Source organism: Peromyscus californicus, unplaced genomic scaffold (assembly GCF_007827085.1).
Source record: "Peromyscus californicus insignis strain IS unplaced genomic scaffold, ASM782708v3 Scaffold_7__1_contigs__length_154581171, whole genome shotgun sequence".
Lineage (NCBI taxonomy): Eukaryota > Metazoa > Chordata > Mammalia > Rodentia > Cricetidae > Peromyscus > Peromyscus californicus.
In genome coordinates, this window is record NW_026294595.1 from 60539123 (window position 1) to 60560079 (window position 20957).

The window sequence follows — 20957 nt, forward strand, 5'->3', positions numbered from 1 at the left end:
ATGATTGATAGTGAGTAACTGAGACAGTGAGCCGCCAAACTGTGCCAGTAAAGGAGACTGCATGTAGTGTTTCCACCGGGTACAGAATTAATTAGTAAAGTCACAACACGTAAGACTCTTCCTGCTGGACTCGGCCTTTCCATGTTAGGTGACATAACAGCAGCTCAAAGGAATGGCACAGTCTTCTAGCTTCTAAGATTTGGATCTCCAGGGAATTGCAACTTTTTTAATTAAACAATTGTTAATTAAACACACACACACACACACACACACACACACACACACACACACACACACACACACACATGCACGCACACACGCGCAGGCACACCAGTGATCTTTGTTCTCATTTGAGAAATGCAAAAACTGAGACTCAAGGCAGGTGAAGCTGAAGCATTTCCCCCAAATTAAATCCCCTGGTACCGAATGGCCAAATAAGAATTTAAACTCAAGTGGTCATTTTTTTCTTTTTGGTGCTAGGTGTCGTGTCCAGGGTTTCATGTCTATCAAGCACTCTCACCCCTGAACTATGCCCACTGACCTGTAGGTCTATTGTATTTCCAAAGATCCCTTCCTTGCATCATTAAGCAGGGAATATGCTATGCTTTCCATTTCAACCGCTTCTGGAAAGCATTCTAGTGATGAGTCCTGTGTATCTGTTTCTTAAGGCTTCCATTTTTTTGCTTCAGACATAAAAATTATGAAGTAATGAAGCCTTATTTTCTAAGATAATTAACATTCTAACTATAGTGCTCTATGATTTATGAACTTGCTTTTAAAAATACTTTTTTATGGAACTAGGCGGTGGTGGCACATGCCTTTAATTCCAGCACTCGGGAGGCAGAGGCAGGTGGATCTCTGTGAGTTTGAGGCCAGTCTGGTCTACAGAGCAAGTACCAAGACAGCTAGGGCTACACAGAGAAACCCTGTCTTTAAATCAAAACAAAACAAAAACAAAAACAAAAAAAAAACACCCACCTGTTTTGTGGGAATATAGCCACACCCATTTGCTTACATACTATCTAGAAAATCGAGTCTTTCTGAAGTTGACATACTATATGGACCCCCTATTTCCTGAAATATTTAACTGCCTGGCTCTTTTCAGAAGATGTACATGGAACTCTGATCTAACTAAAACATCTCAAGGAAAAGCATCATAAAACATATTAGCGGAGGAAATGCCTTTCTTTAGCAAACCAGGTTATAGTAAAGCTGCTTGGCCAAACCTTTGAAATATGAGATGCCTGCAGACTCTAATTAAGAGGGGGCAACTTATCCAGAGGGGACACTCAGGAGGAGGGAGAGCTTGAAACGCTGGGTCACAGCCTCAGAGTCTACAGAGTCTACCCTGTAGCACTGGGTAATTCCCTTAAGCATGCTGAGCCCTCGCTTCATTGCTGGTAGAACCCTGATCCTGGCCAAGCATTTTAGAGGCGCTCTTTGATATTTTGTGTTTTATTCATGCTTCAGTAAACTGAACAGTCCAGAGCAGGAGGATTCCAGTTTTTCGAGGCTGCATGCTGACCTTTGTATCTTTGCTTGTATTTGTGTTGGTTTTTGTATGTGTGTGCTGGTGTTTGTTTCTGGTTTTTTATTGTTGTTGTTGTTTGTTTGTTTGTTTGGTTTGGTTGGTTGGCTAGCTGATTCATTGATTTTGTTTTTCACATGACCGATGTGTACAGCCTGAATAAAGCACCTCACTCCTTGTTTTCCAGTTACTTCTTTATTGCTTGTGGTTACTTTTGGCTTTCAATGACAGTATCCAGACCATAGCTGGCCTTAAGCAGTAGCCAGATGTCCATCTGTTGAAAAACTGCCTGAGTCACATGGTGTGAACACTTATGTTCCCACTGAGTCCTTTATCCCTGATCTCTAATTTTGATAACCATATTTGGATCCTTTTCTCAGTTAAGTTTTCTAGTTTTTTTCTTCTACTTTTTCCTTATCCAGATAATAATGGTCCGGCTGCTGAGAGAGGTAGCCCAGCTCGGTAGTAGTCAGGAACATAGTTGTAGTTAGCTGGTTGACCATTATCAAGATAGTTAATTTCCCCAAGCATTAGTCTCCCCTCTGTACAAAAGGTGACTAATAATCACATCTCCCCAGAGATTGTTGTAAAACCTGAAAAGAAAATGCGATGTGAATAGCTTCTAGTAAGTGCCTAATGCGCACCAGTTGACCGTATTGTTCCAATCACCAGTAGTCAATACTATTTCCAGGCCTGACCAGTGGGAGAAGTGTTGGAAGAGTGTTGGTCATCTGTGGAGATAAACACTGAGCCCTTCACTGAACTAAGTTGTATTCAGCACAAAAGTTTAAATTGTCGGTCACACCCAGCTTAGTATGTGCTGGTTAAGGAAATTTTAAGGAAGTTGTGTATTTCAGCTGGATGTCCCAGGAAACCAGCCAAAGCAGACAATGTCATAGAACTAAAAAAGGCACGTCTTCGTAGATAACTGAGGATCGTTCCCTGATGCAGCTTGACTGGAGGAAATGCAGGGCTGCCTTGAGGTTGAGGCACAATTCCTTGGTATGATTCACCAGACGCTGGAAAGCCCAGTCCACATTTTCCTGGTCCCTCTTGGTTAGAAAAATTTACATTAGAGTAGTGTTACACTCTTGTGACTGTTTTCTTAAAGCAGAAAATATTTTATTGTGTAATCTTGGGGCAATTCCCAGATTTTAAAAATGGGTTCAAAAGTTTTGAAGGGATTATTTCACATGCACACATACACATACACACAAAAATTTTTGGAAGTTTGACATTCTGATTAAAATGAACAACTTTTGGTGTCTGTATTGAGTGACCTGGGTATGAGGAACTTTTGATATATTTGCAACATTAGGGCATAGATTCTTTGGTAACTGAAAGATGGCATTAAAAAAGGAAGAATTTAAAAATAAGCATCTCTGTGCTGAGTGCAGTATCGTTCATGATTAAAGTTAGTTTAAATTAATTAGTTAATTACTTAGTTCAAAATTGGTCACCTTTTCTGAGACACTCAAAAAGAGTAATTACAGGAAAGCAAATTATTAACTGCTGTGGTTGGAAGACACCTTGAGAGCCATGTTTAGATGAATTTAATTAGCTCCTATGACTATAGTAAGAATAGTTGCATATTTTACTTTTCATAGAACATTAAGTTTGGACTTTGCAATTTTCTGAAATTCTGCACCATGTTATTTATAGTTCTTTTTTGTTTGTTTGTTTTTGAGAGGGTCTTTCTATGTAGCCCTGGCTATCCTGAAACTCACTCTGTAGATCAGGCTGGCCCTGTAGATCAGGCTGGCCTCAAACTCAGAGATCCTCCTGCCTTTGCCTCCTGACTGCTGGGATTAAAGGTGTGCACCACCACTGCTGGCTTAGTTTTTTATTTTTATCACATCTATAAAAATGCATACATAGGAAATATATGTGTGTGTCTTTTTGTTGTTTTTCCTAAACTTAGCAAAGACACAGCAACCGTACAGCAATAGGAAGAAAGAAGCATTTCAGAAAGAAGGCTTAAGTTTGGGGATGAAAACTCACTGGTGTTTCATATATAATGGGTCACTATTGGTATCTTTTCAAAAAACAAGATATAATTGAATAGAGAGTGTACATTATAGATTACTTTGCATAGCATAGTGTTTTGTGAGATTTTAAGTCATGTATTTATTTTGCATACTCAAAATGTTTGACGCATTGTGAGACAAGCTATAATCTCCCTGTGAGTTGTGTTTGAAGCAAGTAGTTTAATCCAGTTGTGGGGACATGTGCCTTAATCCTAGCACTTGAAAGGCAGAGAAAGGAGGATCCTGAATTTGAGGCTGGTCTAGACACTACATAGTGGAATTCTGTCTCAAAAAGAACATCTTAGCTGATTCTTTTGGTCCTTGGCAACTGGCCCACACAGTCCACACTCTAATGTCTCTGTTTTTGTATCTGAGATGAAGAAATTGTCCTGAGGAACATGTGGGCTAGTATGACAGTAGCCAGGTGCCTGAGTGAGTCCTTTGAAGAAACCATGGGTTCAACAATAGCAGATTTATTTATTTCACGCTTTGTTTGTGTTATTTGCTTGTTTTGGGGTTTGTGTATATTTCCAATCTTTTTATTTTAGAAAATATTGATGCTGATGGACAGGGATTTTGTCAAGGAGGATTCAGCATTGATTTTACTAAAGTAAGTTCTCATTCAAGACAGTTCAGATCTTTACTGACTCAGCTGGGTTTGAAAATGCATGGTCCTTACTTCAACTTTCTTATAATTATTATTATAATTAATGAAAAGAGTCATGAAGCAGTCTGTTCATTTTGATATTCTTTGGCTTATAGTGTTCCCTCCTTCATAAACATTGCTCATGTGAAGTGGTGAGACAGCAGAGTGAGAATGGAGGAAAGGAGAAAATCTCTTCAGTAAATGATTCTAACTATGAAGACATTACAGTTTCTAGGGCAGGCAAGATTGTCTCAGCCAGTAAAGGCATTTGCCATCCAAGACTGATGACTTGAGTTCAATACCTGTAATCTGTATGAACTGGCTCTAGGAGTTTGTCCTCTGATCTCCATATGTACACCTCTCTGACTTACATCATGCCCAAAACACACTTACACACATACACGCACACACACACACACACACACACACACACACACACACATATATATACACATACATATACATACTACACACACATTCACACACACGTATACACACATACACATACACTCACATACACATATACACATACACTACATACACATATACACACATACTACATAAACATACACACAAAACACCCCATACACACATTCACAAGCACACACATACATTCACACACATATACACATACATACACATACTACACACACATTCACACACACATATACACATACATATACATACACACACTATATAAACATACACATAAAACACCCCTTACACACATTCACAAACACGTATTTACACACACACACTTAAAATTTCCACTTGTGGAGATTTATAGACTATTAGTTTCCTTTCCCACTGAAATTGGTTCTTCACAAAAGCTATCAATAGGGCTTTTGTTACAAAATCAGCTTGATTACATAAAAGTCGAGAACCGTATCTGTTACCATCTGTTTTTGGTCTGTAGGTGCCAAGTGAAGGTGAGGCGGTTTAATAATGGTGGGGATCTCATGAGCAAGATTCTGGTTTTAACTAAACTGACATTCCCTGCACGCCCGACAGTCTTCAGTCTACCCAAGCAAAGACCTCATCGACATTTCCAAAGACAAGCTTTATAAGCGTGCTTCTTTATGGTGTTCTGTTCACTTCACCATCTGTTTGTCAGTGTCTAGACGTTTTGAACATCGAGTTGGTGATATTAACCCCTCTTGGGAGAAGCTGCAAAAATAGACTGATTAAATGAGCTTCCGGCCCTGAGAGGTGGCACATACCACAATCCCAACACTCAGGAGCCTAAGGCAGGAGGATTGCAAGCTCCGGAACTTCTCAGGCTCCACCAGAGTAAAAAGTAACAGCCAAAGCAACAACAGTAGCAATAACAGCAGGATGGAAAGTGATATGTACATTTGGGAGGAAAACAACGCCTTCCCTTGAGCAAGAAAGCAATTCGGAGACACCACGCACAAACACAAAATACCTTTGGTTAGACCCTTACTCTTTGTTACAGGTTTGAAAAATGCTGGTGTCCTTCACTGAAACTTCACTTCGGAAGCCACACGTCTTTAAGACTGTGAGATACTAAAATGGTTTCCCTTTGGCAGAACATTCCTCAGTGATCACTAGAAAACATATCTCAAGTGGTCATAAATCTAATAGATGAAGTGAAGAAGCAATCTTTTCCTTATTGTAACAAGGGCTGTTTCCACCAGTACTTCCTTCAGAGTGTACAGGATAGTCAAGGTCTCCCGGAAAAATGTCCAGTACTTCATTCAGAATGTGCAGGATAGTCAAGGTCTCCCGGAAAAATGTTTCCATGTTAAATGAAGACTTCTTAATACCTTTAATAATGATAATTAAGTTCTTAATTCTTCTAGAAAAGTAAATGCATACTACTGAAACTGAGTCAGCTGAGCTAATGGCTTGTTATTTAATTATAATATGTTAATTTAATACATGCATAAGTATCTGTAATGTTTATTTAGCATATTGATTTCTGTGTTCAAGCTCATTGTTTTAAGCATCTCCCTTCTGTTCTGTGATTTGATCTAGGCTGACAGAGTACTTCTTGGTGGTCCTGGTAGCTTTTATTGGCAAGGTAGGTTCATATTTTTCAACTGAATACTTGGCTACTTATTTGCCCATGAAGTATCTCAAATTATATTAAAGAAATGTAACTTAATAAGTAACTTAATTATCTACTATACAATATTTTTAGAAAAGAATTTGATGTGCTTTCTATGGTATATATTAAATGTGCATATGTTTGAGACAGGAAGTCAACAGTTTTAAAAGTAAATTTAAAGTAAACATATTAAATCATTTTAAATGTTTTTTTTTTTTAAATTGTAAGCGTTGTGTATTTTATTTTTATACTCCAGAGGCCATGGCACATAAATTAGTGACTGTACCCTTCTGAAAGCTGGGGTTTTAAATTGCTCATTAGAATACCCAAATGATGGCTTTAATTTTTCTAATCCCTGCCCTTAAGAGGCCTTTAAAGTTAGAAGACCTGTGAATGTGGTGGCACACGCCTTTAATTCCATCACTCGGGAGGCAGAGGCAGGCAGATATCTGTGAATTCGAGGTTTACCCAGTGTGTTCCAGGACAGGCCTGGCTGCATAGTGAGACCCTGTCTCAAAACACAAAAACAAACAAACAGACAAAAGATCTTAACTTAATAATGAAATTGGCAGTGATATAAAGATAAAACACGATCCAGCCATTCTAGAAAAGTCTAATTAAGCCGTCATCTGAGTAAGTGTAGAGGAGGTCATTATTGCCAACAGTTTGAGGAAGAGGTGAGAAAAGACAAAAGTCATGCAGCAGAGACAATATATTCAAGACACACTAAAATAGGCAAAGCATCATTTGTTTGATTTGTTAGAGGTGCACGTTTATGTGGCTAATATGTTACTTGTTTAGTTTCTCCTAAGAAGTGCTGTTCACAAGGTCAGAACTCCCCTTCTCTGGCAGCTCAGTTTTAAGGGTCTTTGCTTGGAAGCACCCGGAGACGGCATGACTATCAGTTTGACAGTCTTTTAACTTTGAGTTTTACTTTTTTATTTTGCTCTGTGATTTTTCCAAATGAGGCTCTTTGTGGGGCACTTCCTGCTTTCATTCCATATCTTGAGAGAGATGGAAAAGACAGGTATTTGTTGCAGGAACAGGGAATTTGTTGAATGAGAAATAAGAACAGAGTCCAGAAAAATCCAGGCATCAAACCCGCGGGCCAGTCCGCGAGGTGCGCTAACTAAGATGGGGGCGAGTGTGGGTTTCGGGGGATCGTGCAGCTATGGGGAGGGAAATTTAGGAAAATTAATTGAATTTTAGTGTTGTAGAACAAATGCAGCATTTTAAAGTGCAGATGAAGAAACCAGGGCCACTGCTTCTTGTTAGGCATGACAGTGTGGACAGTTTCCTGATGGAGTCCTTAGCTGGCCTGTGGGGCTTCAACCCCCATCACTGGGGTGGGGGTTGATAAAACAGAACCAACAAACTTGGGTTCATTTTTCTTCTTACTAAGCATGTCTTCTGCCCTTCAGCAGAGCCAAGGGAGGTAGATGGGTATTCCTGGGAAACAACCGTGAGAGAGCCGAGATTTTGTGATTCTCACCAGCCCACTGATTTAAGACACATCTTCTATGATATGTTGATATCATGATTATATCAGTGGCCTGCAATATACAACTAAAGACTCAATTCACAGAGAATATTTTAGACAAAGGTTTTTCTTTAATGGTTTAGGGTTATTTGGGACTAATAATTAGAAATAGTGATGCCTAGTCAGGATTGATGGTGAACATTAATAAGCCCATCACTCAGAAGCTGGGACAGAAGAATTGAGAGTTCAAGGCCAACTTGGGCTATATAGTGGGACCCCTCCACCCCACAAACAACAAAATGAAACAAAGCACTAGAAGTGATAATGTCCCCCAGGACTTTTGTCCACACAGGTACCACCCATTGCTTGTACCCCGAAGTTCCCCTTAGAAGTCTGTTTCACACATTCATGTCTGCCTCCCCCCAACAGGCCAGCTCATTTCGGATCAAGTGGCAGAAATCATATCTAAATATGACCCCAATGTCTACAGCATCAAATATAATAACCAATTAGCAACGCGGGCTGCACAAGCAATTTTTGATGACAGTTACTTGGGTAAGTAAATGCAAAAATATAGACTCCTTGTATGGAGTTGTGGTGTATTTGCCCTATTTTGCATATACTACTTTAAGTAAAAAAAAAAAAAAAAAAAACTGGAGTAATTTTTTAAAAAACACCTAAAGGGCATACAGCATCTAATGGGTGTTGAATGTTTAGGTTATGCTATAATTCAGTAATTAAAACTGAAGATAGTGCTTATTTATGCACTGCTAATAATAATAGCTAACCTTGAAATGTGATTCCCATATTCTAGGCATTGTCTAAGTGTTTTCTTTGTGTTGCTCGTGGAATCCCCACAAGTCTGTAGAGTGCACCATTCCCACTCCCGTTTTGTATGTAATGGTGCTGAGGTGCTGAGGCGCGGAGGCCCAGCTGCTGGTCGACTGTGCTGTGTCCCAGCCTAGGCATTTTGGCTACTCAACTTTTAGACAAGGTTTTGGTTTCAGGATTTATTGGTGTTTGTTCTTGCCCTTTAAATTTCTTTTGTTATTTATGGAAACAAGTCACACCACAGAAGCAGGACTTGATGACTGAGAGAATCTGTTATTCTTTGTTCCTTTTGGGCAAACTGCAGATTTACCCTGGTTTTTTTTTTTTTTTTTACACTCCTTTGTCTTAGTTTTCTAATTGGGACGCCCCCATGTTGAGTACTTAACTGACTCACTGCCTTTAAAATTTGCCTGCCATATGCATATGAATCTTTATCCCAGAGGAGAGAGAAGCTTCAAATACTCTGAAGGGATTCACCATGTCTCACCTTTCATTCCTGTCTAGGTTACTCGGTGGCTGTGGGAGACTTCAATGGCGACGGCATTGAAGGTAAGAAGAGTTTGGGCTACCCTTAGTCCTGGTCAACCTAAGCATTTGAAACACAAGACACTGAACGTTTCAGCAATTTGCATCCATTACTATGGTATATACAGAAGGAAGAAAGTGTTGGGGATGGAAACCCCTGTTCTCAGCCAGAGTTCTTCCTGGCAGGGCGGCCATGGGACTGGAGCTCTTTCCCTGTTCCTTTCCAGGCCCTGACAAGTCCTGTCTGCGTGGAGAGGCTTTTCCTCTTCTGGGCTGTGGGCAGAGCTTGGGAGTCGGCTGTTCCTCCTTCCTCCTTGCCTTGGTTCAGAAGTCAGTGTAGCAATCCTGGGCATCACAAAGGTCATGCTTCTGGCCCCAGGCTCCAGTCTCATTTCAGTTGACTTTGTATTGTTTTTCGTTACTGTAAATACAGCTTTCCTTAGTTTCTCAGTTGATCTTTCTATTCCTGTTTAATAAAATGGCGAGTGATTGGAGGTCTTGCTTGCTTGTGTGAGGTCCTGGCTGTCCTTGAACTCACTCTGTAGACCAGGCTGGTCTCTGCTGGGATTAAAGGTGTGTGCCACCACACTCAATGTATTTGAGTTCTTGATAATGTTTTTTTTTTTTGACTTACAAATTACATTTTTATAATTTAAAATGCAAGGGTCACTTCATATGCAACATCAATTTAAAAAAGCAACTCTCGTTTGTTTTCTACTAGATTAACAAAACTTAAAGCTCTCTGGCAGAACACCTATGTTTGTAAATTCCAGTGTTTGTCTTAAAAATGAGTAATTAAGGTTTTTTTTTTCCCCTAGATTTTGTGTCAGGAGTTCCGAGAGCAGCGAGGACTTTGGGAATGGTAGGAGTGATAAAGATGGTTTTAAACATCTGGGCAGGGGTTGGGGAGATGGTCCGAAGATGGGAGCGTTCTTGCCTCACAAGCCTGAGGACCTCTGTTAGGATCACCGGCACGAATGTAGAAGCAGGCCCATCACACTGTAACCCTAGTGCTGTGGGTTCAGGTGTAGAGTCCGGTGGATCCCTGGGGCTTACTAGTCAGTCGTCACACTAATGCACGAGCTCCAGGTTTAGAAATAGAGACTGTCTCAAAAAAGGACGAAGACACTCAACTTCCACCTCTGGCCTCCACACACATACACATGCATCCTTCCCTCCATGCACATATCTCCACAAACATGTTCATAACCCCCCACCCCACCCCAATCCTTAGCTATCATCCATTTGACTGCATGTCATTTACTTTTGTTTCCCTACACAGGTTTATATTTATGATGGGAAAAACATGTCCTCTTTACACAATTTTACCGGCGAACAGGTATGCTATTAAAACGTCACCCTTCCATTATAAGAATTCACTGAAGAAAACGTGGCAGTGAAAAACAGATGTCATACACAGTGTAAAGTGACACGGCTGTGGAAGGGTCCTCCTGCCGCTGCTTTCTCTCGCGTTCAAGTGTGTGTGAAAGCCACAGTTCGTGCCTTCTGTTTTCAGTTTGGCTCTCTAGTCAATCAGCACTTTGTGGAAATGGCTTGATGAGCTTACACGTACAACGCTGTAAACAGAAGTCTCAGGCTTCAGTTCTTCTTGTTGGTGGTGTTTTGTTGTTGTTTTCCAAGACAGGGTTTCTCTGTGTAGCCCTTGCTGTCCTGGAACTCATTCTGTAGACCAGGCTGGCCTCCAACTCAGAGATCCACCTGCCTCTGCCTCACAAGTGCTGTGATTAAAGGTGTGTGCCACCACCGCCTGCCTGGCTTTAGGTATTTTATCTTTGTTTTTAACCAAAATATTTCAGTTTAGCAGACCTTTTTGTCTTTGCATATTATAGGTTTTTTTTTTGTTTGCTATTTTTTAAAAAATAAAATTGTACATACACAAAAGCATAAAACTTCGCTTTGATGTCACTAAAGTTTCCTTAAAGAATGACCTATGAGCTGAGTGTGATGGTGTAGCACGAATCTTAGAAGGTCTTTTTAATAAAAACAAACCTGGAGCCAGGTATGGGGTGAATGCTGAAAGAGCAGAGAAACAGAACAAGCCACAGCTTCCTCACCTCACCAGTTCCTCAGCTGATCATGTTTCCTCAGACTGGAAGCCTCTGAGTCCTTATCCAAATGGATCTCAACTGAACTGCTCTTGAAAGCCTGAAAGCTTAACAAGGGCTCTAGTTCCTGGTCCTCATGCCTTATATACCTTTCTGCTTCCTGCCATCACTTCCTGGGATTAAAGGTGCGAGTCACCATGCCTGGCTGTTTCCAGTGTGGCTTTGAACTCACAGAGATCCAGGTGAATCTCTGCCTCCCAAGTGATAGGATTAAAGGTGTGAGTGCCACCATTTTCTGGCCTCTATGTCTGTCTAGTGGCTGTTCTGTTCTCTGACTCCAGATAAGTTTATTAAGGTGCACAATATCTTGGGGAACACAATATCACCACATGATGGCACACACCTTTCCTACCTGCCCTAGGGAAGCAGAGGCAGGTGGACCTTTGAGTTTGAGGCCAGCCTGGTGTACAGAATGAGTTCCAGGACAGCCAGGGCTACATACACAGAGAAACTCTGCCTCAAAAACCCAAAAAGAAAAAGAAAAGAAAAAAAAGAAAAGAATAACCTGTGTGTTTTAGTTTTATTAGATGCCCAAAAAGGCACAGTACAGATGTGTGGGGTTTTGATGATATGTACATAGTTGCACTGCAAAATAAAAATTCTTCAGTTAAGCTTAGTACAAGCTGTTCTGAGTGAGTATCGATGTTTTATAATGTTCTTGTTTGTGTGTCTCAGAGAATTAAGTTACAGGTTGGTAACAATAAGGAAAAAGTTTCACAGTAAGCAGAGAGAAAAAAAGACCTCCCAATTTTGGTATCCAGGGCTGGAGCCTCCTTATTTCCTGGAGTGTGTTGGGCTTTGGGAGAGAGAAACATCATGGTGGACACTCTGGAATGATGAACATGAAATGTGTTTCACCCATAAATCTAGAAAAATTAAAAAATCTTAATAAGTGATTGTCATCATGTTAGTAGAATAGACAAAGACTGAAGCCCTAAATGCACAGAAAGAGGAAGCATCCTATCAGTGGGCAATAAATGTGAAGCACGTGATCTGGTAGGATGAAATGTAAATGTTTTGTTCCATCTTCTTCTGCAGATGGCTGCATATTTCGGATTTTCCGTAGCTGCCACTGACATTAATGGGGATGAGTAAGTTTTTAAAAAATGTTTCCAGAAACTGTTTTCCTCTGTGTTTATAAATGCTTGACTAAAACTAAACAGTGTTTCTTCTGTTTCTTTGTCTGCTCCCTGTTAATCCTCTGTCACTCTAAGAAAGGAATTTGACACTCCCTAATCATGACTGTGGGGAAGCCTCCTAGTTGGTCCTAAGCTTTAAAATGGCTCTACAACAGTGGTTCTCCACCTTCCTAATACCGTGGCCCTTTAGTGCAGTTCCACAAGTTGTGGTGACTCCCCGACCATACAGTTATTTCATGGCTGCTTCAGAACTGCAATTTTGCTACTGTTATGAATCGTAATGTAAATATGGGCAGGATATTTGATATCTTGCACCCACAGGTTGAGAACCGCTGTCTTAAAGCATGACACTCTGATTCTATGCGTGATCTGCAATGCTTCAATGTTGCCATAAGAGGCTTGCCGGGCAGTGGGAAATGGAGTTTTAGTAAGAATGTGCTGATGGGGGGCTGGAAAGACTGCTCAGTGGGTAAGAACACTGGCTTGTCTTGCGGAGGGCTTGAGTTTGAGTCACAGCACTCACATGGTGGCTCATAACCATCTTAATTCCAGTTCTAGGGATCCAGTGCCCCTTTCTGGCATCTGAGGGCAGCAGGCACACACAGACATACATGCAGGCACAACACCCATACACATAAAATAGAAAATTAAGAGAAATGCGGTTAGATGGAGTTTGATCTTGTGTGTGAGGACATTCTCTTTTTTCAGTTATGCAGATGTGTTTATTGGAGCGCCTCTGTTCATGGACCGAGGCTCTGATGGAAAACTCCAAGAGGTGGGCCAGGTCTCAGTGTCTCTGCAGAGAGCATCGGGAGACTTCCAGACTACAAAGCTGAATGGATTTGAGGTTTTTGCCAGATTTGGAAGTGCCATAGCTCCTCTGGGAGACCTGGACCAGGATGGTTTCAATGGTAAGATCAAAGTGATTTTCTGTGTCACCTGAAGAAGTCCGAAAATGCCATCTATAGAAGCTCTTATGAGCAAACCCCCACCCCACCCCACCCCGCCCAAGGCGAGCACATCACTGACACCAAACTTAAAAACAGGTTTGGTTTTTTTTTTTCTGAAAAATGAGCCAACATTTTCAAAACTTGACTTTCATGAGCTAGAATGTCAAATGATTAAATTCTGAAGGGAACCTTCGTTTCCGGGGAGCCCTCTGCATCCCGCTGCATGGCAGCGCCCTCTGCTGTCCGTTGGGCTCCAAGTGAAAAAATAGCCCCCAGGCTCCTTGTCAAAGCAATGCTGACCCAACGCCAGCCTCAGGTATGAGTTTCCACTGATGTTTTTATAGCCGTAGCTTTATAGTGGCCGTGAAACCTCCGAGAGAGGTTGCATGCTTTTTCATGGGCGCCTGTAAAAGGCTTAAGCCCACTGTTTTATAGTAGTCCCATTTGAATAGTTACAGATCCCTTTAAAAACAAAAGCTGGCTTTTACTACACAGCTCTTTTCCAGAACCTGAAACACAGATTAAAAATTAGATCTGTGAAATATAGATTACAAGGTTTTTTTTTTGTAAAAGAGTAGTAAAGAGAGAATTGTTGATTTGTTTGTTTTATCAGCTATATATATATATATGAGTACGCCCCCCCACATGTAATAGAAAGTTATTAAGAAGGAAACTTGAGAAATTCAATAGTACAGATGTCACTGACCATCTAGTGGAAAGGAAACGCCTCCACTCCGGCCTTGAGGACAGTTGCCTGTCATACACCAGCCTGAATAACCGTAGAGGATTTCAGGGTTAGTGAACACCCAGCCCAAGTTATAGTTTGCTTCCTAAAGTCGTCTTAGCTCTTTGTTTTCCATCAAAGAACATAGCAGCAACTGTAGACGGTCGCTCACGCCAGGAGGTGGAAAGACGGCAGTCAGCCAGGCCGGATCATTACTTGGTGATAACAGAACCTTGAGATAGGAAGGAAAACTGTTCCCATTTTCTACCTTGTGGGTCCCTTGCATTGTCACTGGGTCTGTGGAACAGCTAAGACACGTGTGTCGCTTTGTCCCAAAGGTATTCCAGTCACTTTAAAGACATTTCCCGGGTATTGCCATCCTACTTTTCATATTTTTATTATGTTATTTGGCGGCAACATGTGTAAACAACAGCAAAAACCTTTGAGTTTTATAAAGTTTTCTTTGGTCTGTCCTGGAACTCACTCTGTAGACTAAGCTGGCCCCAAACTCAGAGACACCCACCTGCCTCTCCCTTAGTGCTGGGATTAAAAGTGTGCACCACCACTGCTCCGTTTATAAAGATTTTTTTCATAAAGAAGTTTTAGATAAGTTTGGAGATAAATACCTCAGAAGTGTTGAAGGTCTGTAAGAAACTGTGAATGGTAACGTCTCTAGTGGAAGATTTGCTGAGGTATGTTTATGTAAATATGCTCAGAGGTGCTGTTAGCTAACTCCAATCTGATTTTGTTCAGATCTGAGTGCCGCTGTTTCAGTCCCCCAAGTCCCAACAAAAAGAAAACTTAGATGTCATCAGAAGGTGAATTAGTTACTTGCTGCTGTTACCTGATGTGCAGCAGCGTAAGAGAGGAAGCATTTACTCTGGCTCCCAGTGTGAGGGGATGCAGTCCCTCATGACACGGAGAGGCATAAAGGGCCTGGTCTCGTTGTGCCTACAGGAAAAAGCAGAGAACAGACAGGAAGGGAGGCCAGATGACAAGACCCAAAGGCCTGCTCTCTCTCCCTGCAACAGTAATCCACTCCCTCCAGCGAGGGTCGACCTCTGTGGTGTTCCACAGCCTTCCAGAACAGCATCATTACCTGGAGACCAGTGTTCAAACCCATGAGCCGGTGGGGGACAGGACACTTCACATTCAAACCGTAACGAAATGATATGGAAAACAAAACAACTAACTAGTCTAGTTTTTGTCATTATTGCCCAGCAAAATGAAGCGGAGCAGAGGCAATGAGGTGACACCTAGAAGGGACAGCCGAAGCAATCAGAGGAGGAAGTGACTTCATGACCATGCCACCGGTCCAGACAGGCAGCCTGGAGGGAAGACGTACACAGAGTGCGGAAGGGTTTAGAAGAGACAGTTTATATCAAACAGATTAGAGCCATCTTTTGCTGGGAAATTACTAATTAATATATTATTATTATTATTATTATTATTATTATTATTAAGAGATTTTCTATTCATTTTACATACCAACCACAGATTCCCCTCACCAGCCCCCACCCCAGCCGTCCTCCCCAACTCCACCCTCCATTCCCACCTCCTCCAAGGCAAGGTCTCCTCTGGGGAGTCAGCAGAACCAGGTACATTCAGTTGAGGCAGGTCCAAGCCCCTCTTCCCTGCACCAAGACTGCACAAAGTGTCCCACCATAGGCACTGGGCCCCAAAAAGCCAGCTCATGCCCCAAGGGTGGGTCCCAATCCCACTGCCTAGGGGCCTCCTAAACAGTTCAAGCTAAACGACTGTTTTACCTAATCCAGTCCCATGGGGGCTCCTCAGCTATTGGTCCACAGTTCATGCATTTCCACTAGTTTGGCTAGCCGTAAAAGAAGATTGACTAATTAATATTTTTACTGCAAATGTCAATTTGAAGTTATCCTTTAAAACTTGGAAGGAAGCCGGGCGGTGGTGGCGCACGCCTTTAATCCCAGCACTCGGGAGGCAGAGCCAGGCGGATCTCTGTGAGTTCGAGGCCAGCCTGGGCTACCAAGTGAGTTCCAGGAAAGGCGCAAAGCTACACAGAGAAACCCTGTCTCGAAAAACCAAAAAAAAAAAAAAACTTGGAAGGAGTTAAAAGGACTATTTATACAACGTAAGTAATCATTTCTAAAGAATGATATATTCTTAGGGCTTATAGATACCAGATAGTCTTTTAAGTGCTGAAAATCAGAGGTAAATCAAGACTGGGTGTGGTAGGGCACACCTTTAATTCAAGTGCTGTGGAGGCAGAGGCAGGCAGATCTCTATGAGTTTGAAGCTAGCCTGGTCTACGTAGCATGTTCCAAGTCAGTCAAAGCTGCATAGTGAGATCCTGTCCCAAGCAAAACAAAACACCAAGAAACAAAGAGGGTAGTCACCTACACACATTCTTAGCCAGGCAGTGGTGGCACACCTTTAATCCCAGTACTGGGGAGGCAAAAACAGGTGGATCTCTGAATTTGAGGCCAGCCCGGTCTATAGAGCAAGTTCTACATAGAGAAACCCTGTCTCCAAGAAAAACAAACAGACAAACAAACAAGAGAAGAAGGTAATCACCCACACACATTCTTAAGGAACCCAGCATGCAATAGAGTGTGTATATGTCAGAAATACTTTTTTAAAGGCCACTAGAATATGATTCCCATGGTGCTTGAGATACTCCCAGGCATGGTGGTCTCACACAAAGAATGAGCAATCCAGACATGTTTGGAATCTCAGGAGATGTCACTGAGGAGGAATAAGGTGGTTTAGTACAGTAAGGATATCAAAGCAGTTTGGTGTGGCTGGTACAGGGTGGCCTTTAGAAGCCACAGAGACATCCATGTCTAGGCTGGTAGCATCAGAGAAAAAAGAAATTGGTGTATTACATTCATTTTCAAGCTAAGAGGGCCACCGGGACCATTTAGTAACATTTAGGGTTGTTTTAAAGAATTAAACGTTTTACATGCTTATCTTGTTTCAGTATAAATGGAACAAAATCAAGAAGTCAGAACTTTGAAATTTATGAACCAGATTTTAATTTTGTAAAATAAAGCTCATGCATGAATTAGAAGGAGGACCAGAGTGAATTTTAGATGAGGATTTTCATGTATCCTCATCCCATCTGTAATTTAAGATGAAGCATTTTAGGTCCAGAAAACTGAAGTCTCTTTCTTGTCCAAGGTCAGACCCAGAAAAAACATCTGCCTCCAAATTAATGTCATTTTGCACAGTTTTCCTTGGATCTCTTTGAATTAGAATGTCACTTTTTGTTTTGTTATCTGTTGTTTTGAGAGTCTCACTGTGTAGCCCAGGCTGACCTTGAACTCAGAATCTTCCTGTGTTAGTCCTTTGAGTGTTGGGATTATAAGCCCGTGACCCTGTGACAGCCTAGACTGTTACTCTGCAGAACTTGAAATCATCAGTTATTGTAACTGATGGGTTGTATGACTAGTATTAGCACTGAGAATCTCTTCTGGCCATCCTCGCCCACTTTTCTAATTCCCCATTCCTCCTCTTCTGTCATTCATCGCCTCCACCCTGCCCCCTTTGTCCACAGATATTGCGATTGCTGCTCCCTATGGTGGTGAAGATAAAAAGGGACTTGTTTATATCTTCAATGGGAGATCAACAGGCCTGAATTCGGTGCCATCTCAGGTCCTCGAGGGGCAGTGGGCTGCTCAGAGCATGCCCCCAAGCTTTGGCTATTCCATGAAAGGAGCTACAGATGTAGACAGAAATGGATATCCAGGTACTTTCCCACAAATACACGTGGCTCTTGGCTTTTTCATTCCAACAGTATTAGTTATTATGTTCTTGATGTCATTCCATCTAATGTTTAAATGCTGATGAAGACTTTACTATCATCGTCAACAGGGACAGGAAGAAAACACAGCCATATTTGATGGGAGTATACAATATGAACATACACTTTTTATTTATTGTCCTAAAGCTTATAGTAAAGTATCAGAAAAAAAATTATAGAAGCGATAAACAAAAGCCAAATGTCCATTCCAAGTTTTGAAAGTGGCATCCATTGATGCTTTTAATGAGCTAGTATTTTTATGGACTGGTGCAATGACTGGTGTGTGTGTGTGCTCCTGCATGCGTGCACGCACATGTATGAGTGCACCTGTGTGTGGAGGCCAGAGATTGTATCTAGTGTTTCCTTTGTCACTTTGTATCTTGAGACAGAGTCCATTACTGGAGCTCATAAATTTGGCTGAGCTGGTTGAGAAAGTCCTAGGGATCCTCCTGTCCCCACCCCCTCCCCTCCCCCATGCTAGGATTACAGATGCATATAGCACCATACCTGGGGGATACAAACTTACTTTACTCCTGGAGCCACCAGCCCAGCCTGGACCAATCACTCTGATTTAAAAAGAAAACAAAACAAAAAACAAAAAAAGTACCATTTCATTGAATATTCTCAATTACAATTGTGTTGAGATGTAAGTTAAATTAGGTAACACACACAAAAATAAAACAAAAACAAAACAAAACCAAAAAATTAGGTCACAATAAGGCCATTTGGTGGATGTGAAAAGTAACTGAAAAAAGGTAACTCGCCCAAGATTTTCCACTGGGTTAATCTGCGGAGTAAGACCATCAGTTTAGATTTTTACACCCTTTGAGTATTATAATGGATCCAGAATCAAATAGATCCTTTTCTTTACATGAAATAAAATTTAGAAAACCCAGATGACCTTTGTTGTTGAAATAGCTAATCCGGATTCTATGTATAAACTCAGTGACATACTTATGAGTACAATATGTGCATTACAAAGCTTAGTATAGCAAAGTATATCTTTCCATTTTCCCTCTGATGCATCTATACTTGGTGATTGTTTGAGGCAGGGTTTTGTTGTGTACTCCAGGCTGTCCTGGAACCCACAATCCTCCTGCCTTTGTCCTTTGAGTGGCTAGGATTACAGGTGTGCAACATCCCTTACAGGTGTGTGAGCATCCCTTCATTCACATGTATGAACACCCACACACATATATATGTACACATATATATGTATACATATATATGTATTATATATACATATATATATATATGAGTATATAATACATGGGTTTTTGTTGCTTTATGTGCATGGGTGTTTGGCCTGCATATATGTTTGTGCATCATGTGTGTTCAGTGCCTGCAGAGGGCAGAATAGGGTGTCAGATCCCCTGGAACTGGAGTTACCGACAGTTGTGAGCCACCCTGTGGGTGCTGTGAACTGAACCTGGATCTGCAGGAAGAGCAGCCAGTGCTCTTTAGTGTGGAGTCGTTTCTCTAGTCTCATATGTTTTTCTTTTTGTTTTTTTAATAAAAAAAAAGCATTATGCTTTATATGCTGTTCATTGTATATTCCTTTAAAATTTTAGGAACATTTATTCTAAAACATGTATTTCATGTTTCCCATTCTAATAAATAATTGTGTAGTATTTTATTTTACCTTATATTTTGGAATTTTTGTCTGTGTGTATAATTTTGTTGTATGCCCCTAAAAATTTCCTTAGGACACAATTCTGTATTTGTTATTTCAGCAGCATGCTGTTTGTATGTGTGTGTGCACATGCATGTGTGTGCACTGTGGTAGGGCTTGTTTGTGTGTGTGGCTGAGGACATATGAGGAGAGTAGAGAATGTCTGTGGAGGTCAGAGTATAACCTTCTGGTTGATTCTTGCCTTTCCACCTTATTTGAGACAGGGTCTGTATGCTGCAGCATAGGTTGCCTGGAAGCTTCCAATTCTCCCATCTCCTAGTAGGGACATGCTAGGACTAGAGATTTGTACTATGTCCTGCTTTTCCCTGGGTTCTGACAATCTGAATTCAGGTCATCAGGTTTTCTTGGCAAACACTTTTTCCCAGTGAACTGTCTCCCCAGCCCCTAGAAGCATGCACTTTTTGAAGCCATTAATATACATTGCCAATTTTCAGTTTTATTTCCTCCACAAAATGGCTTTTGCCAACTTTTTAAACACCCAATAGCAATGAACAAGTGCTTAGTTTCTCACACTTGTTATTTTATAATAGTTTTGTCTATATAATAGGTGAGTAATAATTTCAGTGGCTAGTTTTTGGAGATTAGTGAAGATAAGTATTTTTTTTTTTTGGTTTTTCGAGACAGGGTTTCTCTGTGTAGCTTTGCGCCTTTCCTGGAACTCGCTTTGGAGACCAGGCTGGCCTCGAACTCACAGAGATCCGCCTGGCTCTGCCTCCCGAGTGCTGGGATTAAAGGCGTGCGCCACCACCGCCCGGCTGAGGATAAGTATTTTTGTATATTGTATATTCACTTTTATAAATACTTAAAATACCTTTATCTTCATTTGAAGTATTTTTTTCCTTTTCATTCATTTTTTAAAACCTGTCCAGTGCCTCAAATATTGAGATACTATCTTCTTAATTCTTGTACTTATTTCACAGTTTCTCATATTTGCATCGAAGGTATACAGAAATTTTAGATTTTCATGAAATCCAATCTATCTTTATATTTTCTTATATTTTTCTGTGTTGAGAGAGCCTCCTCAAATTTAGCTTGAGTAGAATGTGGGATAGAGCTCTGATTTAATTTTATCCAAATTGTGAGCCAGTTTTACATAAGAACAAGTGCATTTTGTCCTTGCTGCTTTGAATCCCATCGACTCTCATATACAGAATGTTTGTTTGTTTGTTTGTCTGGGGTTTGGTTTTGAAACAAGAGAGAAAGAAAAAAGTAATTTCCTAATGAAGTTACAAACTGCACATGCATCTGTAAAGCTGTCTTTTGGGGGGGGTGTATTTGGGCACAGATGCTTCCTTACTGTTGTTCTTTTTACTAAATTCTTATTAAAAAGATTATTTTTTTAGCTGTTTATTTTTTCTTATTATGTGTATGGGTGTTTGCCTACTTGTATGCCCATGTACTATGTGTGTGCAGTGCCCACAGAGGCTGAAAAAGTACAC

The 20957-nt window shown here is 40.9% G+C and overlaps 1 protein-coding gene across 2 annotated transcripts in view; it reads left to right on the forward strand.

Moving 5' to 3' along the window:
- Itgav (integrin subunit alpha V) overlaps positions 1–20957 on the forward strand; it is a 76082-nt gene that overhangs the window by 27484 nt on the left and 27641 nt on the right. For both annotated transcript variants that reach the window (XM_052723146.1, XM_052723147.1), the window contains exons 5-13: positions 4104–4165; positions 6200–6245; positions 8182–8307; positions 9088–9132; positions 9927–9970; positions 10391–10447; positions 12273–12325; positions 13082–13284; positions 17580–17771. In XM_052723146.1, the coding sequence (XP_052579106.1) occupies positions 4104–4165; positions 6200–6245; positions 8182–8307; positions 9088–9132; positions 9927–9970; positions 10391–10447; positions 12273–12325; positions 13082–13284; positions 17580–17771 (828 nt within the window). The remainder of the gene's footprint in view (positions 1–4103; positions 4166–6199; positions 6246–8181; positions 8308–9087; positions 9133–9926; positions 9971–10390; positions 10448–12272; positions 12326–13081; positions 13285–17579; positions 17772–20957) is intronic.